This window comes from Dipodomys ordii, unplaced genomic scaffold, assembly GCF_000151885.1.
Source record: "Dipodomys ordii isolate 6190 unplaced genomic scaffold, Dord_2.0 Scaffold65, whole genome shotgun sequence".
NCBI classification, from domain to species: Eukaryota; Metazoa; Chordata; class Mammalia; order Rodentia; family Heteromyidae; genus Dipodomys; species Dipodomys ordii.
The window spans coordinates 6083495-6106026 of NW_012267281.1; the positions used below are offsets into that span (position 1 = coordinate 6083495).

Consider the following 22532-nt stretch of genomic DNA (forward strand, 5'->3'; position numbering starts at 1 on the left):
AGAACAGGCCCAGAGCCTCCGTTCTCCATTCTCCTGCTCCTCTGCAGCGGGAGAAAGACTTCACAGGAAAGCCACAGACAACCCAACTGGCCCCAGTTCAGTGATTCCAAAGCTGGAAAGCTGTAGCTGCCTCACCTTCCTCCCAGAACCGTCACTGTGGAGTGCTTCCTCTCCAAGCTATTTCTTATGGCCTGACTCCACCTGAAATTCTTCTGGGGGAGGATTAATTCCCAGTTCCTCAGAATGTAACTGGATTTACAGAGCCTTTTTCCACTTCCCACCCCCACTCCAGTTGTGGGGCTTAAACTTGGTGCCTGGGCCATTGTTCTGAACTCTTTTGCTCTAGGCTAGTCTGCCACTTTGAGCCACAGCACCACTTTGGGTTTTCTAGTAGTTCAGTGGAGTTAAGAGTCTCATGGACTTTCATTCTCTGGCTGGCTTTGAACTGTGATCCTCAGATCTCAAGCCTCCTGAGTAGCTAGGATCACAAGTGTGAGCCACCAGTACCCAGCTCATACAGGGCCTTTAAAGGGGGACATAAATTCAAACAAGTGGACTAGCACGGGCCCTAATCCAGTATGACCAAAGTCCTTAAGGAGATTTGGACAGAGACAGGTCCACTGGGACACTATGTGGGGACATGGGAAGAAGATGGTCATCTTCAGGCGAGGAGAATGACCTCAAGAGAAACGAACCCTGCAGAACCCTCCATCAGAACCCAGCAAACATCCAGAATCGAGAAGAAATGCATTTCTGTGGCTCAGGTCTCCCGATCTGCGACACTTTAATGCACCAATTTGAGTTGATTGACGTAGTTCTGTTTCTTAGGTACTCCAGGAGCTGACACTATGGCTGTGTGAGGTGAGGGTGGTGCGTGTACTGGAAATGAGCTGTAGATGTGTCTCTGGGGCTTTCAGGTGTTTCAGATGTCACACGAACTGGTCTTGGTGCTGTAGGAAGTGCCCCTGTGTGCTCCGTACCTGTAGAACCACATACACGGTACTGCTTGGCTATGCTTTTCTTCTAGGTTAACTTTGTGATCTCAATTTGTCATAGAGCCTTGTCCTATGACCTTGAGATTATTTTTCTCATCCATCAGCTTTACTCCGCTAAGCACTTCTGCAGAAGTCTGTTAGCCTTATCTTGTTTGATCCTTTTTCTCATCTTCTCTGTTCCCGGACAGTTCAGCTGTGTGTGGGGGGACATGACTGACATCACTGCTAACCACAGTCCTTTCACAGACACAGATGTGCACCTCCTGGGCAGAGAGCATCAAATGGGGAACTGGGGGGTGAGGCAAGAGGCTGAGGGCTAAGTTCCCATGTGAAGAGCCTCTCATCTTCCACCAGACTTGGGAACTACAGGGGCCTCTCTGGATGGGGGCATCAGGAGGAGGCATGGAATCAAGGTAGCCTTGGTAAGTCACTGGTGGCTCTGGAAGCTGGGTTCATCTGCACAATGGGTACATTAGTCAACATGACCTCTGACATCCCGTAACTTCTGAGTATAGGCCAGGGAGATGAGCCCTGGTTTTCCAATAACATTCTGGGTTTTGCTGTGCAATAGTCGTACTCCATCTTCCGTTTTGTAGTTCTGTGTCAGTGGCCTGTCCCCAATCACCTAGTCTGTGGCTGGCATCCCTCTACGAAAAAGAATTTCCATTACCCTCTGGGAACATGGAATGTGGTGGGCCTGGGAGCCGTATTGTGTTAAAGACTGAAACTGGAGAGACAGGGAAGGCAAGTACAGTCATAAACTCAGGGACCCAGAAAACATCCTAAACAATACTGGGCTGAGTTCACTGGCGTTACCTTGCTAGTTCCCTACTCCATCTAGGTGTATAAATTGGGACATTAGAGGCAGGCTTTCCCTAACTATGTAGTGGGTGTGTGTCTATAATAACTTCCCCTTCCTCATTTCAGAATTCGGAATCTTCTTCTGCACAAAGTCAAGAGTGTAGGGCTTTTCTAGATCTTAGGAAACTGAATCAAATAGCTCACTGATGCCCTCATCTGGCATGCCCCACTGGCTCTCTTCCTCTAGGGACTGCCATAGATAGGCTGGAAAGATTTCGGAGTCCTTGATGAGGTGCGAGTGTTTTCAGGTATTCAAAGTCCTTAGGTGGGTGGCTGCAGATTGTGTCAATCTGAGCAGGAAGCAAGAGCGGGCCAGCAATGGCGCCTAAAGTGAAAAAGCTCTGGCGGCTCACGCCTGTCATCCTAGCTACTGAGGAGGCTGAGATCTGAGGACCGTGGTTTGAAGCCAGCCCAGGCCAGAAAGTCCCTGAAACTTCTATCTCCAATAAACAACTCAGAAAAAGTCAGAAAGCAGAGCTGTAACTCAAGTGGTAGAGCATAAGCTTTGAGTAAAAACTCAGAGAGCACACAGGCCAAGTTCAAGCCCCAGGACTGGCATGGACACACACACACACACACACACACACACACACACACACACACACACACACACACACACACACACACACACAGAGGATGGGCTGGGATGCATGAGAGGATCAGAGGGTGGCCTTGGAGGGAGAGACTGGCCTGGCACACTGGAGATGGAAAGGTACAGGAAAGCCCTGGAGAGTAAGGTTTGGAGTTAGGAATTGGCTGAAAGGGCTCTGAGGAAACCCTAAATCATGATCCCTGGCTGTGTCACTATTCCATCCCCAGTCTCACACTGAAGGACTGAAAGGAACACCCAGGGGCTTTTGGGTAGGGCATGATCTCTGCGGTGCAGACATGTATAGGTGTAAGGCCACCATCTTTTTGGATTTAATTTCTAATTTGTCATCATTACATCGGACCATTTGCCTTTCTTTCTGGGAGGGCGTGGTGCTACTTTCAGCTGGGTTTTGCTTTGTTTGGTGCTATGGGAGGCTAAGAAGGAACCCAGAAGATGGTGGGCTTGTGGATGCCCCTGCCCTTTGTCAGGGGATGGGCAGAAGGTGGGTTGCAGCATGTCTCAGGTTGTATATTCGTATCTTCATTGGTACAGCCTCATGAGCCCAATTTGCCTTGGGCAGGGAACGAAGGTGACGGCCTTCCTGCCCATCCACTGAGATCCTAGTAGGGCACTGCTCACTACCGGCTGGGTTTGCAGAAAGCCGCCTCAGCTCCATTCTGAGCAGCATGATGGCCTGGGGGGCCCAAGCTGAGTCTCACGAGGCCTAAGGGCCCCAGGTGTTGGCCTGGTGGTGCCGTGGACCGGCAGTGCTGCCCACAGAGCACAGAGGCTGTGCTGAGCCTTCTGCAGACACACAGCAGTCTGGCTTTTTTCTTATTTTTGGTGGAACTGCTTAGAATGGAACTTTATATAAAGATGTCTAATAAAAAATACTGAAAAGTAAAACATTAGAAATTTTATTGTACCACACAAAATTTGCATCAATTTGATACATTACCGCTCATTCTGCCCAACAAACATGTTGCACAATTAGTTTATCGCTCAGCTTGCTTTAGTGCTGTTCTCACTCACAGTGACCCTCTCCTGCTGCCCCCCTCCCCATTTCTGCAGCGCACACTGCCTCATAGTGGGGTCTAGCGCCAGGGAGAACATGTGTGTGGAGGGAGGGACTGGCAGCATGGTGGGCTTGAAGGTTAGTCCTGCCGGGGGACGGGGCTGAGCCTGTGGGGGTGGGAGGCTGTGTTCTCTGGTCAGGCCTTACAAGGCTCCAGGAAGCAACTCTTCTCATTGTTCTGTCTACCTCACCCTAGCACAAGTGGCTAACTCTGGATAATCTGAGCAGAATCACTCCCAAGAAACATCATAGAACATTCCAGAACCTCAAGTCAATGCTTGATTATTAGTATATTTAAGGGAAATGGAGAGGCATTGGAGTGAGCTGGACTTGTGTGGCGCTGGGCTGAGCTCCCGTTTCTCACTTATCCATGAGCATGGTGACTGGCGCTCGGCCCCTGAGAAGTGTGGAGCAGTAGCCAATGGGATGTGAACACAAGCTTGAGAAAAAAATATGATTGAAAGTTCACAATGTGATGTGTCTTTTCTTTTCTTGTCGGTCATGGGGCTTGAACTTTGGGCTTGGGTGCTGTCCCTGCACTCTACAGCTCTAGGCGAGCGCTCTACTGCTTGAGCCACAGCCACACTTCTGGTTTTCTAGTGGTTTATTGGAGATAAGAGTCTCACGGACTTTCCTGCCTGGGCTGGCTTTGAACGGTGATCCTCAGATCTCAGCCTCCTGAGTAGCTAGGATTATAGGCGTGAGCCACCAGCGCCCAGCTGATGTGTCTATTCTGAAGTCACACTGCCTTCTGTCCCTCCACCATGACAGTGATTGTGTGTGTGTGTGTGTGTGTGTGTGTGTGTGTGTGCGTGCGTGTCTGTGTGGGGTGTTTGGATAGCACGCTGCAGTAAAAACATTAGGGCGGTAGCCAGTTCTCCTCTGGCAGGCTGTGCACCTGCTTGCCCGCATTTGGACACAATAGGAATGAGTGATGATTTCCAGACTAAGGAAAATGCCCAATAAAAAAATAGAAAATACATGCTAATTTAATGGTAAACTTATGTTGACACCACAACGGCAACCATCTCGAGCCATGGGGGTCCACCCTCTCCCACGAGAGCATCAGTGGCAGAGCTGGCCTGGTCCTTGGGCTGACGTGGTGGTGGCGCATTTGCCACTGTCACTCAGGTGGGCTGCCTATTAGTGCTGTAGCAGGAAGTTGGTGGCCACATTGAGGTCATTATTCGAGGCTCGCAGGGCTTCCAAGGCATCTCCTCTGGAAAATCCCATCTCCATGAGCCGGGCAACCTATGGACAAAGGAGCAGAAACCTGAGGCCCAACCACATCACAGCATAGGCTCCTCCCACGTTTATCTATGTACATTTAATGGGAAAGGTCTACCTGTGAAAGGAACCAAACCCAAACCAACTCATTTGCATTCCATGGCACAACCTAATGTTAAAGAAATCATTAAAGCCATCTTTTCAGTTCTTATTATCTGCAGCCAATTAATATGCATTGCCTGTGTAATCTTCACTGTATAGCTAAAATGGGCTTCTGCGGGCCAAGTGATGCATGGGACCATGCTTTGGGAACACCTCAGCGCAAACGGCCTCTGCTCAGCTCTGGCCACCCGACTCAAGCCAGGTGTGATCCTTGAGGAAAGCGCAGGGTGCGGAGTGGCCATATGCCTGCAGTCGCCACATCTTATGCTGCCACTCTGATGACCACTACTCACTCCCAGTCCCTGGCCTCTTCTGCACTTGCAGTGGGTGCAGAGTCCTGCTTGCAGCCTGGGACTCCTGTGGGCGGCAGCAGCCGTGCTTCTAGAAGCCTGAGCCGGTTCAGCAACTGGGGGATGGGACGGAGGTGGCTGAAAGCCAGCAGGGGCAGGGTTGATTTTGTGAATATAGAAGCTTCCTGTATTTGTGTATGCATGATGAAAACTGCCAGTATTACTAAACTTTGCTCATAACCTATTATCCTAATGAATAGATTATACAGGCTTCACGCAGTGCCTCATACTTGTAATCCTAGCTACCTGGCAATATGAGGTCAGCATGGACAAAAAAGGAGACTTCATCTCAACAATAAGAAGCTGGGCATGGTAGTATACACCTGCCATCTCAGTTAGGGGGGAAGCCATAAATAGGGTGAATGTAGATCAGGTTAGCCTAGCATAAATATGAGACCCTATCCCCAAAATAAAGACAGCAAAAAGGGTTTTAAGTGTGGCTCAAGGGGTAGAGTGCCTACCTAGCAATCATGAGGCCTTCAGTTCAGCCCTCAACACTAGACATTATATAAATTATAGAAAATCTACACGAATAGAACACAATTACAATGGCATACCCTATGGTAGAAGCATATGTTACAGCAGTGGAGATTTCTGGTGATGTATGCTATGAGACTTTGTGAGCTCAGTCGCCATTTACAGTTTTCTGGTTGAAAGCCCTGCGCGTGGTGCTACATGTGTGCGGACAGCTCTGCTCTTCTGTGCCTGCTCAGGGGACTCCTCATGAGTGTGAAGAGGGGTGAGGCATGGGGGCGGCTGAAGGTGGGGCCAGCCATGGGTATGGCCTATGTGATAGGAGGGCTCAGCAAGAAGAGGGTCAGGGCAGGGTCCTTAAATGACCTTTAGGCCCAGAATTTCTCCCTTCCTCCCCCCTAAAAGAGCCCTGGGGCAAGAGCTAGGAGGCGACAGGGACACACAGGGGACACCTGGCAGCAGCTGAGTCCTACCGAAGGGGTCATGAACACTTAGGAGGTAACAAGGATTTGAAATGCAGTGTTTCTCTAAAAAGTATTCCATTCCAGCTCCATGACTGGCACAGGCTGGGGCTGCTGACTGACAGAGCCACAGGAGTGAGCGAGACGGGACAGGCTGGGCCGGGCCGGGCCGGCCCACAGGGGCCATAGGGCAGCCCAGGCACGGAGAGGTCGTGTTCACAGGCAACTGTAGCTCAGCTCCCCAGGTTCAACAATTGGCATGGGGAGAACCAGGGAATCTCCTTTGCTCCCCACTTGGGGAAAGCTCTGCATTTTCCAGGCCCTGTGCTGGCTGCCCACGTTCTGCAGGAAGTACGGCTGCTCTGTGCATCCAGATGCAGAGTTCCTCTTTTCATGGAGCAGAACCTGCCACAGGGAACTCCCAAGTCCTAATTTTACCCCTTGGAAGTAGCAGAGGGTATGTGCAAGATGGATCGGCAACTGCTTTCTCCCTCAAACCCAGTGATTCTCTCTATCCACACCCAGTTTCTAGTTCCCCTCAATCCTTACCAGCTCCTGCTCCCTTTGTTGTGTTTTGCTTCAGTCTGGGCTCTTCCCTTGTCACTGCCTGTGGATTCCTCTTCACTCACCGCATTTCTGGGCACCGTCCTTACCATGTCTACGAGGTCAGTAGGACCCCCGATCACAAGTCCTGGGGACACTGCTGACCTCTGTGCTGGGCTCACTGAAGCTGTGGGTAGGGTGGATTGTTTCCCTCCACCTCTGGACCGTGAGCTTTCTAAGCATTGTTGCAGGTTACAGAACCTTCCAACCCAGTCCCTTCTTTTCCATCTTATTTCTGCAACATCTCCACACATGGCCCCCAGAACAAAACTCTGTAAGTGTGGACTGGTCAAGGTGGATGTGTGTGTGCTCTTGTGCAGGGAGTCGCATCATACTGGTATGGGCCTACTAAAAACCTTCTGGCCAGCCACCTCAAATCCAATCTTGTGCTTCTCTATGTACAAGATCATGCACTTCTATGTTCTTTAGCCAATCAAAATGTATCACTGTCCATTTTAACTTTGTTGTCTCCTATGATAATGTCCTTCAAGCTAGAATCTTCCTCAAATTTGCTTAGCAAACTATGTTATTGAGTTATTATTGATGACAATGTTAAACAGGCCAGATCAAAGACAGATCCCTGAGCTCTCGAGAGAGTGGTTCAGCATTTTGGACCAGTTTCAAATCCACTTCAACTGCCTCTTTTTCTTCTTATCCATTCCACAGTTCTCTGTGTTATGAAGGCCTGGTGACATCCTGTGTCTACCAGGTTTGGTGCCCTAGACCATAGCAATTTTTCTGACCTCCACAAGTCACCTGATGTTAATCCTGTTTACACTCTGCCAGACACCAAATCCCAAGTTCAGTTCTCAAGGTTCACTTTCCCCTCTCCCTGGGAGTCTTGCACATTGAGTATTTCTAGAAACTCTTCCTGGCCACCGTCAGTCCAAGTGGAGACCTGTGCTGGACACAGTCCAAGTAGACACCTGTGCTGGACACATGTTGTGAGAACTGAGAGAAATACCCTGGCAGAGGTTTTATGAATCCAACTTGGTTGCAGTAAGCGCCCACAATGGCAGCTGTGGTTATTTCCCCTCCGGGCTCTATCTCTAGGCTGATTAGAAGTTGGGTGGTTCCTTCTTTTCACCTGTTATCTGTGGACTCTGTGGATGTGTTTCAGAGGCTCCAAACTACTAGGCTGCAATCAACGACTTTCAACAGCTTGGGAAACGCTGTCCCTTGTCTCCCCTTTGTCACGTTCAGGGCGGCTTCTCTACAGCACTTTTGGGGGGTTGGTAAGTCATGATTTGGAACCCAGTGCTGAAAGAGCCCAGCTCCACTGGAGTTTACTTCCACTCATGATGAATTTGGTAGAGCTCCAGAAGATGCCGATGCAGGACGAAAAAGGTCCCAGGGCCCTTCCTGCCTGGAGTGGCTGTGCTGTTTGCATTCCGGTGATGTCTGGTTTGAGCACAACACCACTTCTGCGTGAGCTTTTCCTGAGGTCATTCCTGCCCCGTGAGGACCAGTGCATGTGCCAGGCCACGCCTCACAAGTCTGCTGAAGATTGTCCACTGCTGTGAGTGGGCAGCGGGCTGCGCTTGAGGCTCTGTGGGTCAGCCACCAAGCCCTTTAGCTGAATCTCTGGGAGAAGAGGGATGTGTGATGAGTCTTCATGGCTGCTCGGCCTGGTGTTTATCAGCTGCAGACCTTGAAGGACCTGAACTATGGAGAGCAGAGAGTGGGTTCTGGTTTGGCACCTCACCTACTGTCTGGTTTCCTTGGTAGACAGTGATTTCCCCAAGGGCTGAGACCTTGTTCCCCACCTAGGGGACAGACAGACAGACAGACAGACAGACAGACAGACAGACACACCCCTGTCTGTGAAGGTGGGTAGCAGGGGGAGTTCTTCAAGAAGGTAAAAGGCCTCTGTGTGAAATGAGCAGACCCCACAAGGATAGAATGAGAAAGGATAACACATAACGGCCATGCTATGCTGTACACACTTTCTGACGCTGGCAGAGCTGACAGCCAGCCATGTACACTTTGCATCCAGTACTGGACATTTTCCTTTCACCCGCTTCGCTGCCTTCCTGCGTGGGGATCGTGGAAGTTCTATGTGAAACTGTCACCATGGATCACCAGGCTGGAGTGCAGTGGAGTCTCTAGCCCACACACGGCATCCACACTGTAGTCTAACTTCATTTAGAAACCAGGAGTGGTTGGTCCTTGTCCATGCTGGGCTCGTTGTCTACTTTCTACATCTACTCATTCAGACACTAAGTTCCCTGTGGGTTCATCCAACTCCTCTGTTCCCGCATAGATGCTCTGACCCTCCAGAGCAGAGAGCAAAGATAACTCGCTTGAAAGTCACAGGGAGGTTGGCACTTCGGAGTCCAGCTCTGCTCCTCCTCAGGGTTGAGTGTGGTTTGTGAAGTCTGGGGCAGCCGTGTCTTGGTCAGCTGCCTCTCGTCATGTCCTGTCACATGAGTCAGTGGCCCTTGGCACTCCCGTGACGCAGTCTCATGGCTGGCTGACCCCAGGCAGGGACAGGCAGGAACGGGCGTCACCGCAGCGCGCTGTCTACCCTCGGCTCACAGGGCTCCAAACAACAAGGTGAAATGTGTTCTGTCCATGTCATGCTGCAGGAGGAGAAGCCTGACAGATGCAGACACTTGGGGCTAGTGTTCCTTTCCTTGCTATTTCTATTAACAAAACCTTCAGTGCTTTGGCTAGGTGTCCCTTTGGTCTCCAGATAATTCTTGCTCAAGCAAAGTAGTCCTCTTTGATTTGTTCTATTGACAGTCTCGCCCCTCCCTCAGTGACGGCTCTAATGCCTGGTCTCAAGCAGGGCTGTGGTCCTCTTTCACTTCCCTTTAGCTAGAAGTGTCAAAAACAAGTGGCATTTTGGGTGGTTCTTCCCAATTCTGATGCTTGTAGAAAGTTATGCCCACTGGGTAGCACTCCTCCCCTCCCTGCCCCGTCCCCAATTCCCAGCTTGTGGCTCTGTTGTGTGCATCCGATCAGGGTATACGCCAGGGCCCCTGCACTTGCCTTTGCTCTTAATAGCTGTTGTTCGCTTCACACTAGCCACCCCTCCTCCAAACCTGCCACAGGCCACAGTTTCCCTAAGATCCGCGGGGGAGTGAGGCTCTTCCTTCCCTGTCTGACCCTCTGTTCCCACAGCTCCTGCAGAAGGAGTAGTTCTTGATTATTTTACATCCCTGGAAGAGGCCCCATCTTTGTCCTTCTGCTGCCTGGTTCAGAGATGGCATGTAGCAAGTCCCAGAGCAGGCTGGGTAAGATCCTATCTATCTATCTTTTAGAGCACCTACTAGCAGGGATGGGCTTTTTAAAAGTTATTTTTCAGCCGGGCGCTGGTGGCTCACGCCTGTAATCCTAGCTACTCAGGAGGCTGAGATCTGAGGATCGCGGTTCAAAGCCAGCCCAGGCAGGAGAGACTGTGAGACTCCTATCTCCAATAAACCACCAGAAAACCGGAAGTAGTGCTGTAGCTCAAGTGGTAGAGCGCTCGCCTTGAGCTGAAGAGCTGAGGGACAGCGCCCAGGCCCAGAGTTCAAGCCCCATGACCGACAAAAAAAAAAAAAAAATTATTTTTCAGATACAGTCGTGTGTGTGTGTGTGTGTGTGTATGTAGCTTATACTTACTTAGGCCTCTTCTGTAGCTGAGATTATAGGTGTGAACCACCACGCCCAGATTTTGTTGTTGTTGCCGTGGCTGAACTGTGACCCCCCAATCTGTACATCCCAAGTAGCTGGATTAGAGGTGTGAAGGCATAAGTCACTGTGTCAGTGCAAAACACTGTATCTGAAAAGCAAACTGAAAGCAAAGGACTAGAAGCCTGGCTCAAGTGTTAGAACCCTCTTAGCAAGTGTGTTGCCCAGAGTTCAAGCCTCAGTATGGAAAACAACAAAAAAAGAGATGTGGTAGCACAGGCCTGGTGTCCCAGTGCTACAGAGCCTGAAGAAGAAGGATCTTACTATTTTCCCAATGTTTGCCCTTGCTAGGTAGCTCTACTGCTTGAGCCAGGCCTCCAGTCCTTTATGCTCTGGTTATTTTTGAGACAGTCTTGCTTTTCGCTTGGGCAGGCCTATTTATGTTTAATGTCACAGCTAGGATAATAGGCATGTGCCAGCATACCCAACTTTTTTTTCCTGTTGAGATGGAGTCTTGTGAACTTTTTTTTTGTCAGCGCTGGCTTCCAATCACAATCTTTCAGGTCTCAGCCTCCCAAGTAGCTGGTACTACCAATATGCTACTGATCCCAGTTACTATTCAAACTTTTTTTTTTATTAGGTTGGCCTTGAAATGTGATTACAGGTGTGATCCACCAGTAGCCTGCCTAAGGAGGAGCTTGTGTTTCAGGCTAGCTTATGCTAGCCTTTTAAGACAAGGTCTTCAAAGTGTAGATTCTTGAATACTAAATATGTTTTGCTAGTTATCAGCTGAGATTAGAAGTATCTTGAAGGCTTAAATCATTCTCACAGGGCACAAATGGTCTCCACATGGCCTGTCGCATGTTTATAAACATGTTATGAAAGCACTGATTGGGTCAGGGTTTCCAAGCACACACCATGTTTTCTGGGCAAGAACAAAAGAAATCACATCTGTGGTCCCTCCATGTCAAGGCCAAATGATGTCATTTCCTGTTTAAAATCCTGCCATGGTTCTCGGAGCCTGGAGCTGAGCAGCAGAGTCCATGCATGCATGTCAGGTTTCTGGTGATCCAGTCCTGACTCCTTGGCACACAGCTTCTCCCCCAGTGGTGTCCTACCCAGTTGGCCACTCTCCACGGCGCCTCACACCTGTCACTGCCCTCCTCCACAGAGGCTGCTCACTCCTCCACCTGCACAGCACTATTTCAACACATGTGCACCTTCTCATTCCTGTTTCTTTTCTTGTTGTTCTTAAACGAGTTCTGGCAAGTTTTATTAAAGAAAAACTATGCACTGTTTACTTTTCTCCAGTTTGTTCTGGTATGCTTCTAATGACATGAGAATCACCTGGATCAACAAGAGCCAGTCTGTATACTCTGTAGTATTCCCACCTGCTGTGCCCAGAACAATATTGTTGCCACTGTAGTGATGGATACTAGTTGTTGGCATGGATGACCAATATCCCTGTCTGATCATCTTCAGAGTCTGCTTGTACTGAGCATGTACTTTTCCACTTTTCATAACAAGGTGGAGTCTGGAGTTGGTTGACTCCAGAGACTCTAGTCTTTTTCGCAATTGCCTTAGATGAGAGAGGGCTCCAAACCAAAAGCAGCTGACAAAATGGAGGGGTGGACAGAAAGGGCCATACCCTGTTCCTAGGCCTACTAGGAGCTGCAGTCGCACAATAAGCGATTCTGCCTTATCTACCTTGTATTTTGAGAACTTAGCAGAGTGTTGGGCCTCACGTAGAGAAGGCGGTTGCTAACTGGTGGCTGACTAAAAGGAAGGAAAACCTGCAAGGAAAGAGAGGAAGTGGAAGTGCATCATCTTTGTGTTAAATCCAAGCTTCTTTGTCTGGCTTCACAGGAAGGCTCATTTTCTAAGCTTGGGGAGTGATCAAGGGCAAACATGCTCATTCTTAACCCTTGTGTTTATGAAACAAAAGCAAATCTGTCAGAATTTCATTTGTTAATTTTGAGTATGGGTTTAGTACAAAAACAACTAGAAATAAAAAGAAAAAGAAATGGAATAAAGAATGGGCATAGTTCTTTGCAAGTTAGTAGACATTTGGGCACATCTGATTTACTAGATAACCCTTAGTTATTTGCATATTCCTTCTTTTTGTTTTTGACATGGAAGGTTTTTTATTTGCTTCTTCCTCCATGTCGTCTTCCTCTTCCACCATTCCCCAGGCAGCTTTTGTGGGATCCCATGTGTCATCAACTTTCTTTCGGGCCTCGAGTTGGTGACTCTTTCCTGTCCCTGCCGAGCAGCTATGTTGTCCTGCTGTTGCCTGGTGCATCTAACCATCCCTTGTTTTTGCACAGCTCATCCAGTATGTACACCAAATGCCCAACAGCCATGCCAGGTTCAGTGGGCTTTATCTTGGGGTGCAATTCCGAACAGAACAGGGACAAGCCAAGCCTTCTTGGGGTCTTAAGAGCCTTGCCTCTGGCTGAGCCGGTCCAGAATCCTTTATGGCCTCATCACCACGTACTTTATCTCATTAATCTTGGCCTCTCCTACCCCATAGAATACTGGACAGTTCTGCAAATTGACATGAACTTCTGAGACTCCTTTCCCTTCCCCTCCTTTCTTCTCTCCCCTTCCTTCTCTTCCTTGTCTCCTCCTCTCCCTCTTCATGAGGCAGGATCTTGATATGTAGCCCAGGCTGGCGTAAAAGTCTAGAACCTACTGCTTCAGCCTCCCAAGTACTGGGATTAGAGGCCAGAGCCACCATGTATGCCTGCGTTTTTCTTATGTTCCTCTTTGTATACTTACATAAAGAAGGCATGAGATAACTAGTCTTTTGTTTTCTGCTAACCTGTGTTTTCTGTTGATCTAGACAGTGTGGAGCATAAGAATGGCTTAGTATTCACCAGCAATGCCCTAGCTGCCTTTTAGGCATGTTCTGTGGGGCTGGGACAGCACCTCTAATGGCTGATGAATGGACAGAGATGCTGTCAGTCTACTTACTGAAAAATAGGAGGCCAGTGTCTATGGCTGTGGGTTAAACTAGTAAGATAACTAGTAAGATTACACCCATTACTCTAGCCATGATTGTATTTCCCATGATTTGTTCATTATTATTGTTCTGTAGAACTCTAAAAAATTTTCAAGTATACATTTACAGGGAAAAAATCCAAAACACTAAAAAAACTCAAATAAGTGTTTCTGTTTCTCTGGGTTTAGAAAATTGCTAAGTTTCTTTTATTTCTTTTGGTTTAGAAAACTGCTAAGTTTGTTTTGTTTTGTTTTTTCCCAGTTGTGGGGCTTGAACTCAGGCTTGGGTGCTGTCCCTGAGCTCTTCAACTAAAGGCTCTACTACTTGAGCCACGGGGCCACTTCCATTTTCTGGTGGTTAATTAGAGATGAGAGTCTCCCAGACTTTCCTGCCTGGGCTGGCTTTGAACCATGATCCTCAGATCTCAGCCTCCTGGGAAGCTAGGATTATAAGTGTGAGCCACCGGCACCTGACTAAGTTTCTTTAATGTACTGAAATTATAGGACTCTGAGGGCAGGTGTGTGACTCAGTGGTAGTGTAGGTTGTTAGCATGCAACTCTCAGGATGGACAAAAAACCTCTCTAACACTTAAAGAAAATGCCGATATTTAATTGAAAAACTAATGATAAAAATTACTAAAATGATCTTCACATGTTATTAATAATATTTAGATAGTGACTAGCATGAACAAACTAACAAAGAGATCATACTTTACATACTTCATTGTAAATACAGAGAGAGCAAGAACATCTTTTCTATTTCTGAATCCTGCAGCAGCTGCCATAAAAATGCCGAGAGCGGGCATCACAGACACTGCCAATGAGAAGCCTGGGCCCTGATGCCACATGGTCTGAATCTGCCATTGTTAAGAACAGAAGAATCAAGGGAAAATTAGTGACTAAGAAAAAAAGTCCCCATCGCTCATAAATTTGATTTTTCTCACAACATAAAGCAAGGAAGAACTGAACACTGCCTTAAACTCACGGTGACATGTTAACATCACAGGTGTCATTCTGTGAGGTTTAAGGAAAATGACTCATAAAAAAACCAACCTTACAAACTTCTATTGCATACATTCTTCTTGCTCTCTCTTTTCAATATTTCATTCCCCCAAGGTGCTAAAGCCGAGAAGTATCTCACCTGTAAACACCTCACACCGTTAACGGCTGCCGCGTGAAGACATGACTCACTGTGGTATCAAGTTCACAGTACTATCACTGAATTTTCTTATTTCTTTCCATGTGGATTGGAGACTATTATCTTACTTTTTAAATGCTAAGTTATGGGGCCGTTCGTCCTCATCTCTGGGAAGACATCTGTCTAGGGGTTCTCTGAGGAAGAGGAGAGAACTGCCTGGCCGCGCCCCAGTCCAGAGCTGTTGGGAGCCGGGTGAGCTGAGAGGCCGCTGGGTGGGACTGAATCAACAGATGCCATCAGCACACACACCTGGTTTTTCTCAAAAGCATTTGCCATGCCCTAACCTGGGGGCAGCATATTGGAACCCAGACCAGGGAAATCTCTGAGTTCCAGAAAGTTCAAGGACATAGTTTCCCTGCAGAGGCCCGATGCCATGTGTCTGACTGTTGCTTGTTTACTCGGGAGACAAGGAAGAGGGAGGAAGTGGGCAGGATTATCGGACCAGCTATGATTGCTGAACTTTGTTTTGGTGGCTGAGAAAAACCAAAATAGGCAGAAAGCAATTTCCAAGCATCATCATTGCAGTGTTCTGAACATACTTTTAGAGATATGAAAAGGTTTTCTAGTTTGAAATGATTTTAAACTTAAGAGTTTCCAGAATAATACCAAAGTAATGCTTACTTTTCATCCAGGCCTAGAAATTGTTATTCTGTCACACAGTTTTCTGTTTCTGTGTCTATGTACACCTGTGAACTCATAGCTCAGGATGCTCCCAAGGCTTCTGAGAGACCATGTACACAGCATGGCCTTCATCGCTAAGCAAGAGGACTCTCGTTCCCAATCACTACTGTCAATACCAAATCCTGGAGTTTCACACTCATATATTGTGGTTTTTATATACATTCCATCTATAACTGTTCTTTTAGTTTAGTATCATTTTCTCATTTGTCAGAGTTATTAAATACACATGACATCACTTTAGAATTGCTAGTCTCATATCATTATAAAAAATAACCTATGAAGAAAAGCCCAAGATTTCTTTGCAGTTTTTAAAAGTTTAGACTGAGGACCTACTATGTTCAAAAGTTATGAAAATTATTTTCTTCCTCTTCAGTGTGATTGTTAAGCATTTGAAAAAAAATTACTTATTTTCAGTTTTCCTTCCACTTGTCTACTGCCCTTTGTAGGGAACCAACTTCCTTGTTTCTTGTATATATGTTTGCATGTGTATGTATGTGTGTTATGGATGATGGACAGATGTCCTCACAATGTATCCACCTACCCACTTGAGCCTTCCTCAAACCTTAAGAACCCTAGCAGCTAATAAAGGGCCAAAGTTGCTATCACTGGTGGCAACTTAATGCTATCAAAATCTTTGGATTGGCATGCTTGATTTCTTTCTGAATCAAGCTTTGATTTCTTGCCAGCCCCATACTGCTTTAAGTTGGAAACACGGATTTGGGCTGATTAGCAGGTGTTACTTGTTACCTGTTCCTCAGAAACCTCTGGAGGAGGGGATGCTTGCTGTTCAGACTGCCGACCATCCTGATAGTTTATGTTTCGTCGCTGACGTAAAGGAGGGAAAAGACGATTCCAATTGATCATTCCTCCCTAAAAAGAGAGCAACAAAGAATGATGAGACAGAGAAGGCACAGAGCTGTGGCGATGCTAGAAGAGTTTGCTCTTGTATTTTCCTGTATGCACAGGAAAATAGGTAGCTAAGCTCTAGTGACTCTAGTGACTCTAGTGACTCTTGCCTGTAATCCTAGCTACTCAGAAGGCTGATTATCTGGAGAATCAAGGTTCAGCTTGAGCAGAAAAGTCCTTCAAACTCCATCACCAAAATAACTAGCCTAAAGTAGGGCCAGTGGCATGGCATAAGTGGTAGAACATCAAGCAGGATGATCAAGTATGAGGGCTTGAATTCAGGCCTTGGTAACATACCACATACACTCACACTCACACACACACACAATCTATACAGTTATATCTTGAATTCATATGATTTATATGTAAACTATTACATAATTTTATATACACACATATATGTAAAAATTTAAAGCCTTAGAAAAATAGGACATTACATTAACATTTTTTGTGGATCTATAACATGGGCAACATTTCTCCCCAACCAGTGGTATTCGGCAACGTGCACAGACACTGATGGTTGTCATGTGGGATAGGGAAAGCAGACACAGGATGGTGGAATTGTTGGTGTCTAGTGGGTAGATATTCAGGATGTGGCTAAATGTCATACAAAGCACATGAAAAACAATGAATGGCCCAGATCCAGCCATGGAGATCTGTACTTGATACTCATTTGCAGTAAAGACACAAATACTGAAAGGCATTGCTCGTGACACACAGCGACCAGCAGCGGGAGAGAAAAGCATTTAGTTGCACCTGCATTGTCTCATTTCTTAAAAGACAGTGAAAGAGTATGTAAACAAAAGCCAATTGAATCTCTCTCCTCCTGTGTAGGAGCAAAGTACTTAAAAAGCAGAAGCTCTAGGCTCTAGGGTGTTCAGACACCAATTTACTCTTTGTGTTGGGTGAAATATGAGCCTCTACAAACAGGAAACATTTCCTTCACCTTGTCTTCTTCAAAAGCAGCAACCACAGCTTTTAAAAAGGAGGAAGGAAACAGCTTGCATTTTAAGCAGACATTTTATAAAATATTTGCTGTTATGGAGATCTTCAGATGAAATGTGTTTTTTGTTTTGTTTATTTTTGTAAAAATTCAGAATACACTTTTCCAGCTGAGGAGGAGAGCAAGTTTCTAGAGCTCATCAAAAAGAAGCTGCATGGAATAGACAGCCCAGGCCTCTAGGCTTTGGGCGGCTGCTGAATGGGGAAGCTAGGCACACGAGCTCCCTGGGCCTTGCTGGGCATTTGCAGCTCCATTGAGGGGAAGGGGAAGCACATGGTCTCGCATAAGTAGAGTTCACCATCTCTGATGGTGAGTCAAGATACCCAGAAACAGAAAAGGCAGCACGACTCAAAGCAGCAGATAATTAAGAGGGAAATGATGGGCTGGGCACTAATGGCTCACACCTGTAATCCTAGCTACTCAGGAGGTTGAGATCTGAGGACTGAGGTTCGAAGCCAGCTTAGGCAGGAAAGACCTTGAAACTCTTACCTCCAATTAACCACTGGAGGTGGAGCTGTGGCTCAAAGTGGTAGAGCCTTGAGCCAAATAGCTCAGGAACAGTGCCCAAGCCCTGAGTTCAAGCCCTGTGACTGACCAAAAAACAAACAAACAACAAAAAAAGAGGGAAGTGATGAGGCATATGTTCAAAGGGCTAGATAAGTTTCAATTGGGCCTTACACAGGGGAAAACTCCAGAAAGGATATGGGGCTTGAGCCAAACTGTAGAGAAGGAGAACAATTTTAATAATGGAGAAGAACACAGGTATTTTTAATTTTAACTTCTCTGATTTTCAGTTTTCTCACTTGTAAAATGGAAATAATAACTATTTACTTCACAAGGATACAAAGAAGTAACTGAGTTAATACACACAAAACATTTAAAACAGAGCCTAAAAACAGTTCAAAGCTAGTTTCATACTGGCTACTATTCTCATCACTTTTATGTTCCCAGTTTCTTAAGAATTTTCCCAGGCAGACTATAGAATCTTGGAGGCTGCAACTTTTCCCAAGTGACTTGCATGTACTTGACTTGGTGGGCTTTAAGAGTTAAGTGCAGAATGATTGTAGAATTAAAATGGCATCCCATAGCACAATAGCTTTATTTTAAAAAAAATAGCCATTGGGGAAAATACATCGTTTATTATGAATCTTTGATTCTCAGAAAGTCTTTGTCAGTCTGCAGGCAGACTGTGAAATGTAAAGTCCAAATGTAGAGCCTCTTACAGACATAATTTTGCACTACAAGATTCTCTGGGAGGTTGTGGGGTCAGCAACCAAGAGGGACACGGCTATGTAATCATGCTTGTGCAGAGAAGAGGTGGAACCAAAGACTTCTCAACCCTCTAGAGAACAAGGCTTTCCAGTAAGTTTAACCTCATGGCACACACAGAAGAAATAGATTTGCATGCCACACAAGGCTAGCTAAGTAAAGCTTAAAGCCAGCCAAACAGCTTCAGGCTTTTCTAGCTTCCCTAAGGGCTCAGAGGATCAATATCTGAGCCCATTTATGTCACCATGATACAGAAGCTCTTACCCAGACCATATAAGATCATAAAGGTCTACACTGTCATTCAAACCCACAAAGAGACTAGATCAACTGCATCAATAGAAATAAAATCAACAGAATCAACAAAATCTCCAAGTGTCTATAAATGTACCTGTAATCCTATAAGCAATGAAGCTAGAAAGAACAAACAACATTCTTGACTCTAGAAGCTCACAGTCTAGTACTCTAATCCTTAAGCAGTTATTCTTTTTCTTATAAGTTTCCAATAAAGTCCTCTGTTAGCCACAGTACTTCCTGCTCGGCTCTGTCTCTGTCCTGAGGCGGCTCTGTGTCCTGCTGACACATGCCAACTCTTCTCTGGGTTTTGGTGACATCTCAGTTTCTTGGTCTTCCTGTAGCTACGCCTCCCTTTCAGTATCCTCACAATCCCCCCCCCCCACTCTCTCTACACATCCTTCAAACACTTGTCGATTTCAGGAGTATTTTTTCTTTCTTCCCATATTTCCATCTGTAGGTGTCTACTCATTCCCAGGGCTATATAGTCACTGGAGTGCAGTGAAGATTCCTAAGTCCAGACACTGTGTCTCAGAGCCTCAGAATCAACTATCCATAGATACGTTTCTGTTTAAATGTCCCTGACATCTAAGATGGAACATGTCCCGAACCAAAGTCACCGTCAATCCAATTTCTTTCTCTGTTTCTGCAGGACCGGGCAGCAATTCTCATCCATCCACTGCACAGCCAGATTGGCAGGCTCCACCCTGTAAAGAGCTCATGCATCTTCTGAATGCATCTGTCTTCACTCTCTCACTGCCCTGGTTTACACCAGTGTCATATCCCTCCTTGATGTAAAAACCCTTCAATGGCTCTCTGTTGTCTTTGTGTTGAGTTAAAACATACTTACTAATTGACTAATAATCACACACACATTATTATTATTTTTTGGGGGGGGGTCCGGTTGTGGGGCCTGAACTCTGGGCCTGGGTGCTGTCCCTCAGCTCTTCAGCTCAAGGCTAGTGCTCTACCACCTGAGCCACAGCGCCACTTCCAGCTTTTTCTTTTTGCTTATGTGGTACTGAGGAATCGAACCCAGGGCCTCAGGCATGCAAGGCAAGCGCTCTACCACTGAGTCACCTTCCCAGCCCCACACAAATTATTTTTGAATAAAAACAATCACGATTTCCAAACCAGAAAAAGAATTAGAAAATGGCATTATTTTCCCTTTTTTTTTGCAAATTTCTTTAGTATCTGACAAAAAGGAAGGAGGATACCTGGATTTTCACCCTTGTTTCTACACCAGTCCTGTCCTGTTGTTATTGTTTTTGGAGTGTAGGAAGGAAGTTCTGCCACACACAGAAATAACAGCACATAAAATAGCTTTTCAGGAAACTGCAGACACCTTTTTTAGACACTCCTCACCAAGTCCCCAATGCTTTTGGGAGACACATGATGTCTCTTCCCCTGGCTCACTCTCCTGCTGCTTTAGGTTGTCATTCTCACCATGCAGCCTCCTTTCCGCCACCTACTGCAGAACCTGTGCCAACCTCCTATGCCTGGAGTTAGATGGTGCACTTTTTGCTCTCAGCTGTTACTGTACTTTTCTGCAGACAGTGCTCAGAAAATCCCATTTCGATTGCATGCCAACTGGCCTGCTGCTTATGTAGGCTATGAGCTCCACAAGGTGGAGTGAGACTGTCCAACCTGTCCTGTGTGCAGACACAGCCTTGCGGCTCTGGGTCTAGCACCTCGCATAGGAAAGTTCTCCATCTGCATAAGAAGTAAATGGGCAGACACAGCAAAGCATATTGCTGACAGAGGTTCTATGGGGCTGCGTAGCAAATACCTGGGTGGTAGACCTATTAAAATATGTGGGATGGAGGACAGAAGCAAGGAGGGCATGGATACCCCTCAAGACCCACTGTTGCAAAGAACTCAAGTGGGAGACTGGTGGTGATAGTGAGGACATAGGGACAGCTCCACAAGAGGAGGTGACCTGGAGCTCCTGCACTGCTTCTGCTGTCCGGGGAGAGCTACAGTTGCACAGTTAGAATAAATTCATGGCTGGGAATGTGGCTTAGTGGTAGAGTACTTGTCTAGCATGCATGAAGCCCTGGGTTTGATTCCTCAGTACTATATAAACAGAAAAATACTATATAAACAGTGGAAGTGGTGCTTTGGCAAGTGGTAGAACACTAGCCTTGAGCATAGAGAGGCTCAAGGACAGTGCCCAGGCCCTGAGTTGAAGCTCCAGGACAGGCAAAAAAAAAAAAAAAAAGAATGAATTCATGCAGTTTCATTCATTCACTTTCTATGTGATGCACTGTCCCAGGGCCAACTGCCTAGGGTGGTAACCCAGAGAAGTGACCAATTCCCTATGGCACAAGAGCGCTTAGCTGAGTCAAAAAAAAAAAAAGTAAGAAACTGAACAGAAGGCACCAAGGACTAGGTGAGAGTTATCTTAAGTCATCACTACTAGTCTAGAGGAGAGAGATGCCACTTAGGCTTCTAGTCAGCAAGAACAACTTCCTGGCAAAAATGGGGGAGGGGGAGAAAAAGAAGAAAAATAAAGCCTACCCTTGCCCCAAACCAACAGCATGTTCTTTACTTGGATAAGAGATGGGAGGCGCAACAGATGTGGAGATAAATTCTAGTCCCTATCTGAAAAAATGTCACTTCAAATTATGCCATAGAGGAACTCAGAAGACTGAACCAACTGCCCAGGCAGTGTTCAGAGCCTTGTGTGGACAGCATACAGCACTGGGACCACCTTCTTGCACCACTCAGCAGCAGGTCTGCAGGTGTTGGAGGCAAATCACCTAGAGGAACCTCATACACTTGTCCAGAACCCAAGCAAGGGTTCACTCAGCTTCACTTTTGTGTGGCTCACCTTGGTGACCAGTTTTGGGGCTGAGAGGCTATAAATCAGAGCAGTCTTCTTAGCAAAACAGCGGGAAGTTCCTGCAGTGGTAAGAACAAGAGGCACCGCACTCTTGTGCTCAGGTTCGAAACCTCAGAGGAATGTCTGTAGCCCTTGGCCTAGTCTCTTTTCCTCCTGTGCTAGTCAGACAGAGCTCTGGTGACCACTGCCTGTGCATTTTGTCCTTAGTTGGCAGGCAGTGTCCTGGGGACCAAACAAGGGATGTCAGTGATGAGGGACAAAGCACTGGACAGTCTATCTGGAAGCTGTGTCATGGTCCAGAACAGAACTCTGGTCCTAGCAAAGGATGCTTCCACTAGGGCAAGTGCTAGCAGAAGCACATTCCGGGGCTTTGTTGTGACTGATAACATTTCTTTTGAGAGGCCTGAGACACCCAGCATGGTTGTCTCTCCTAAGATATGGGTACCATTTTAACAACATATTAAGTTAGTTTCAACAGGAGGGAGCTGCAAATCTGCAGACATTTATGTTTTCCCTTTGATTTACCAAGTGGAGAACCTGGTAAATTCCTGTGTGTGGACCCACGGTGGTGAGGGGAAATGGTCCTGGAAGAAGAGTGGTGGGGCTCAGATTCAGTCTTGCCATTTACTTACGCACAGGCTTCGGGCACATGCCTGTGGCTTCCTGCCCTCTGGGCTTCTGTGGGGAACAGGCTGGCACTCTCTCATTGGTGTCTGTGATGACTGTGTAGGCTGAACCACATGGCCAGTCACCTGACTTTTGTTTGTTTCTCAAAGGCAAGCCCACTGACCAGTCTCTGATGGTGACTTCTCTTCCAGGGACAGTAGAGATCAGAGCTGTTCTAACCTTTTTAGTTTGTGTCTATTTGTTTGGGTCTGGTACTAAATGAGGATGGTATCTCTTCATCAAGAAGTTGGC

The 22532-nt window shown here is 46.7% G+C and overlaps 1 protein-coding gene across 1 annotated transcript in view; it reads right to left on the reverse strand.

Moving 5' to 3' along the window:
- Nucleotides 1-4488: 4488 nt before the first annotated feature.
- The window catches only part of Ubac2 (UBA domain containing 2), a 133644-nt gene continuing 115600 nt past the window's right edge, over nucleotides 4489-22532 (reverse strand). Inside the window, exons 8-9 of the mRNA XM_013022995.1 lie at nucleotides 16048-16170; nucleotides 4489-4774 (exon numbers count right to left, since the gene is read on the reverse strand). Of these exons, the coding sequence (XP_012878449.1) occupies nucleotides 4667-4774; nucleotides 16048-16170 (231 nt within the window). The 3' untranslated portion in view covers nucleotides 4489-4666. The remainder of the gene's footprint in view (nucleotides 4775-16047; nucleotides 16171-22532) is intronic.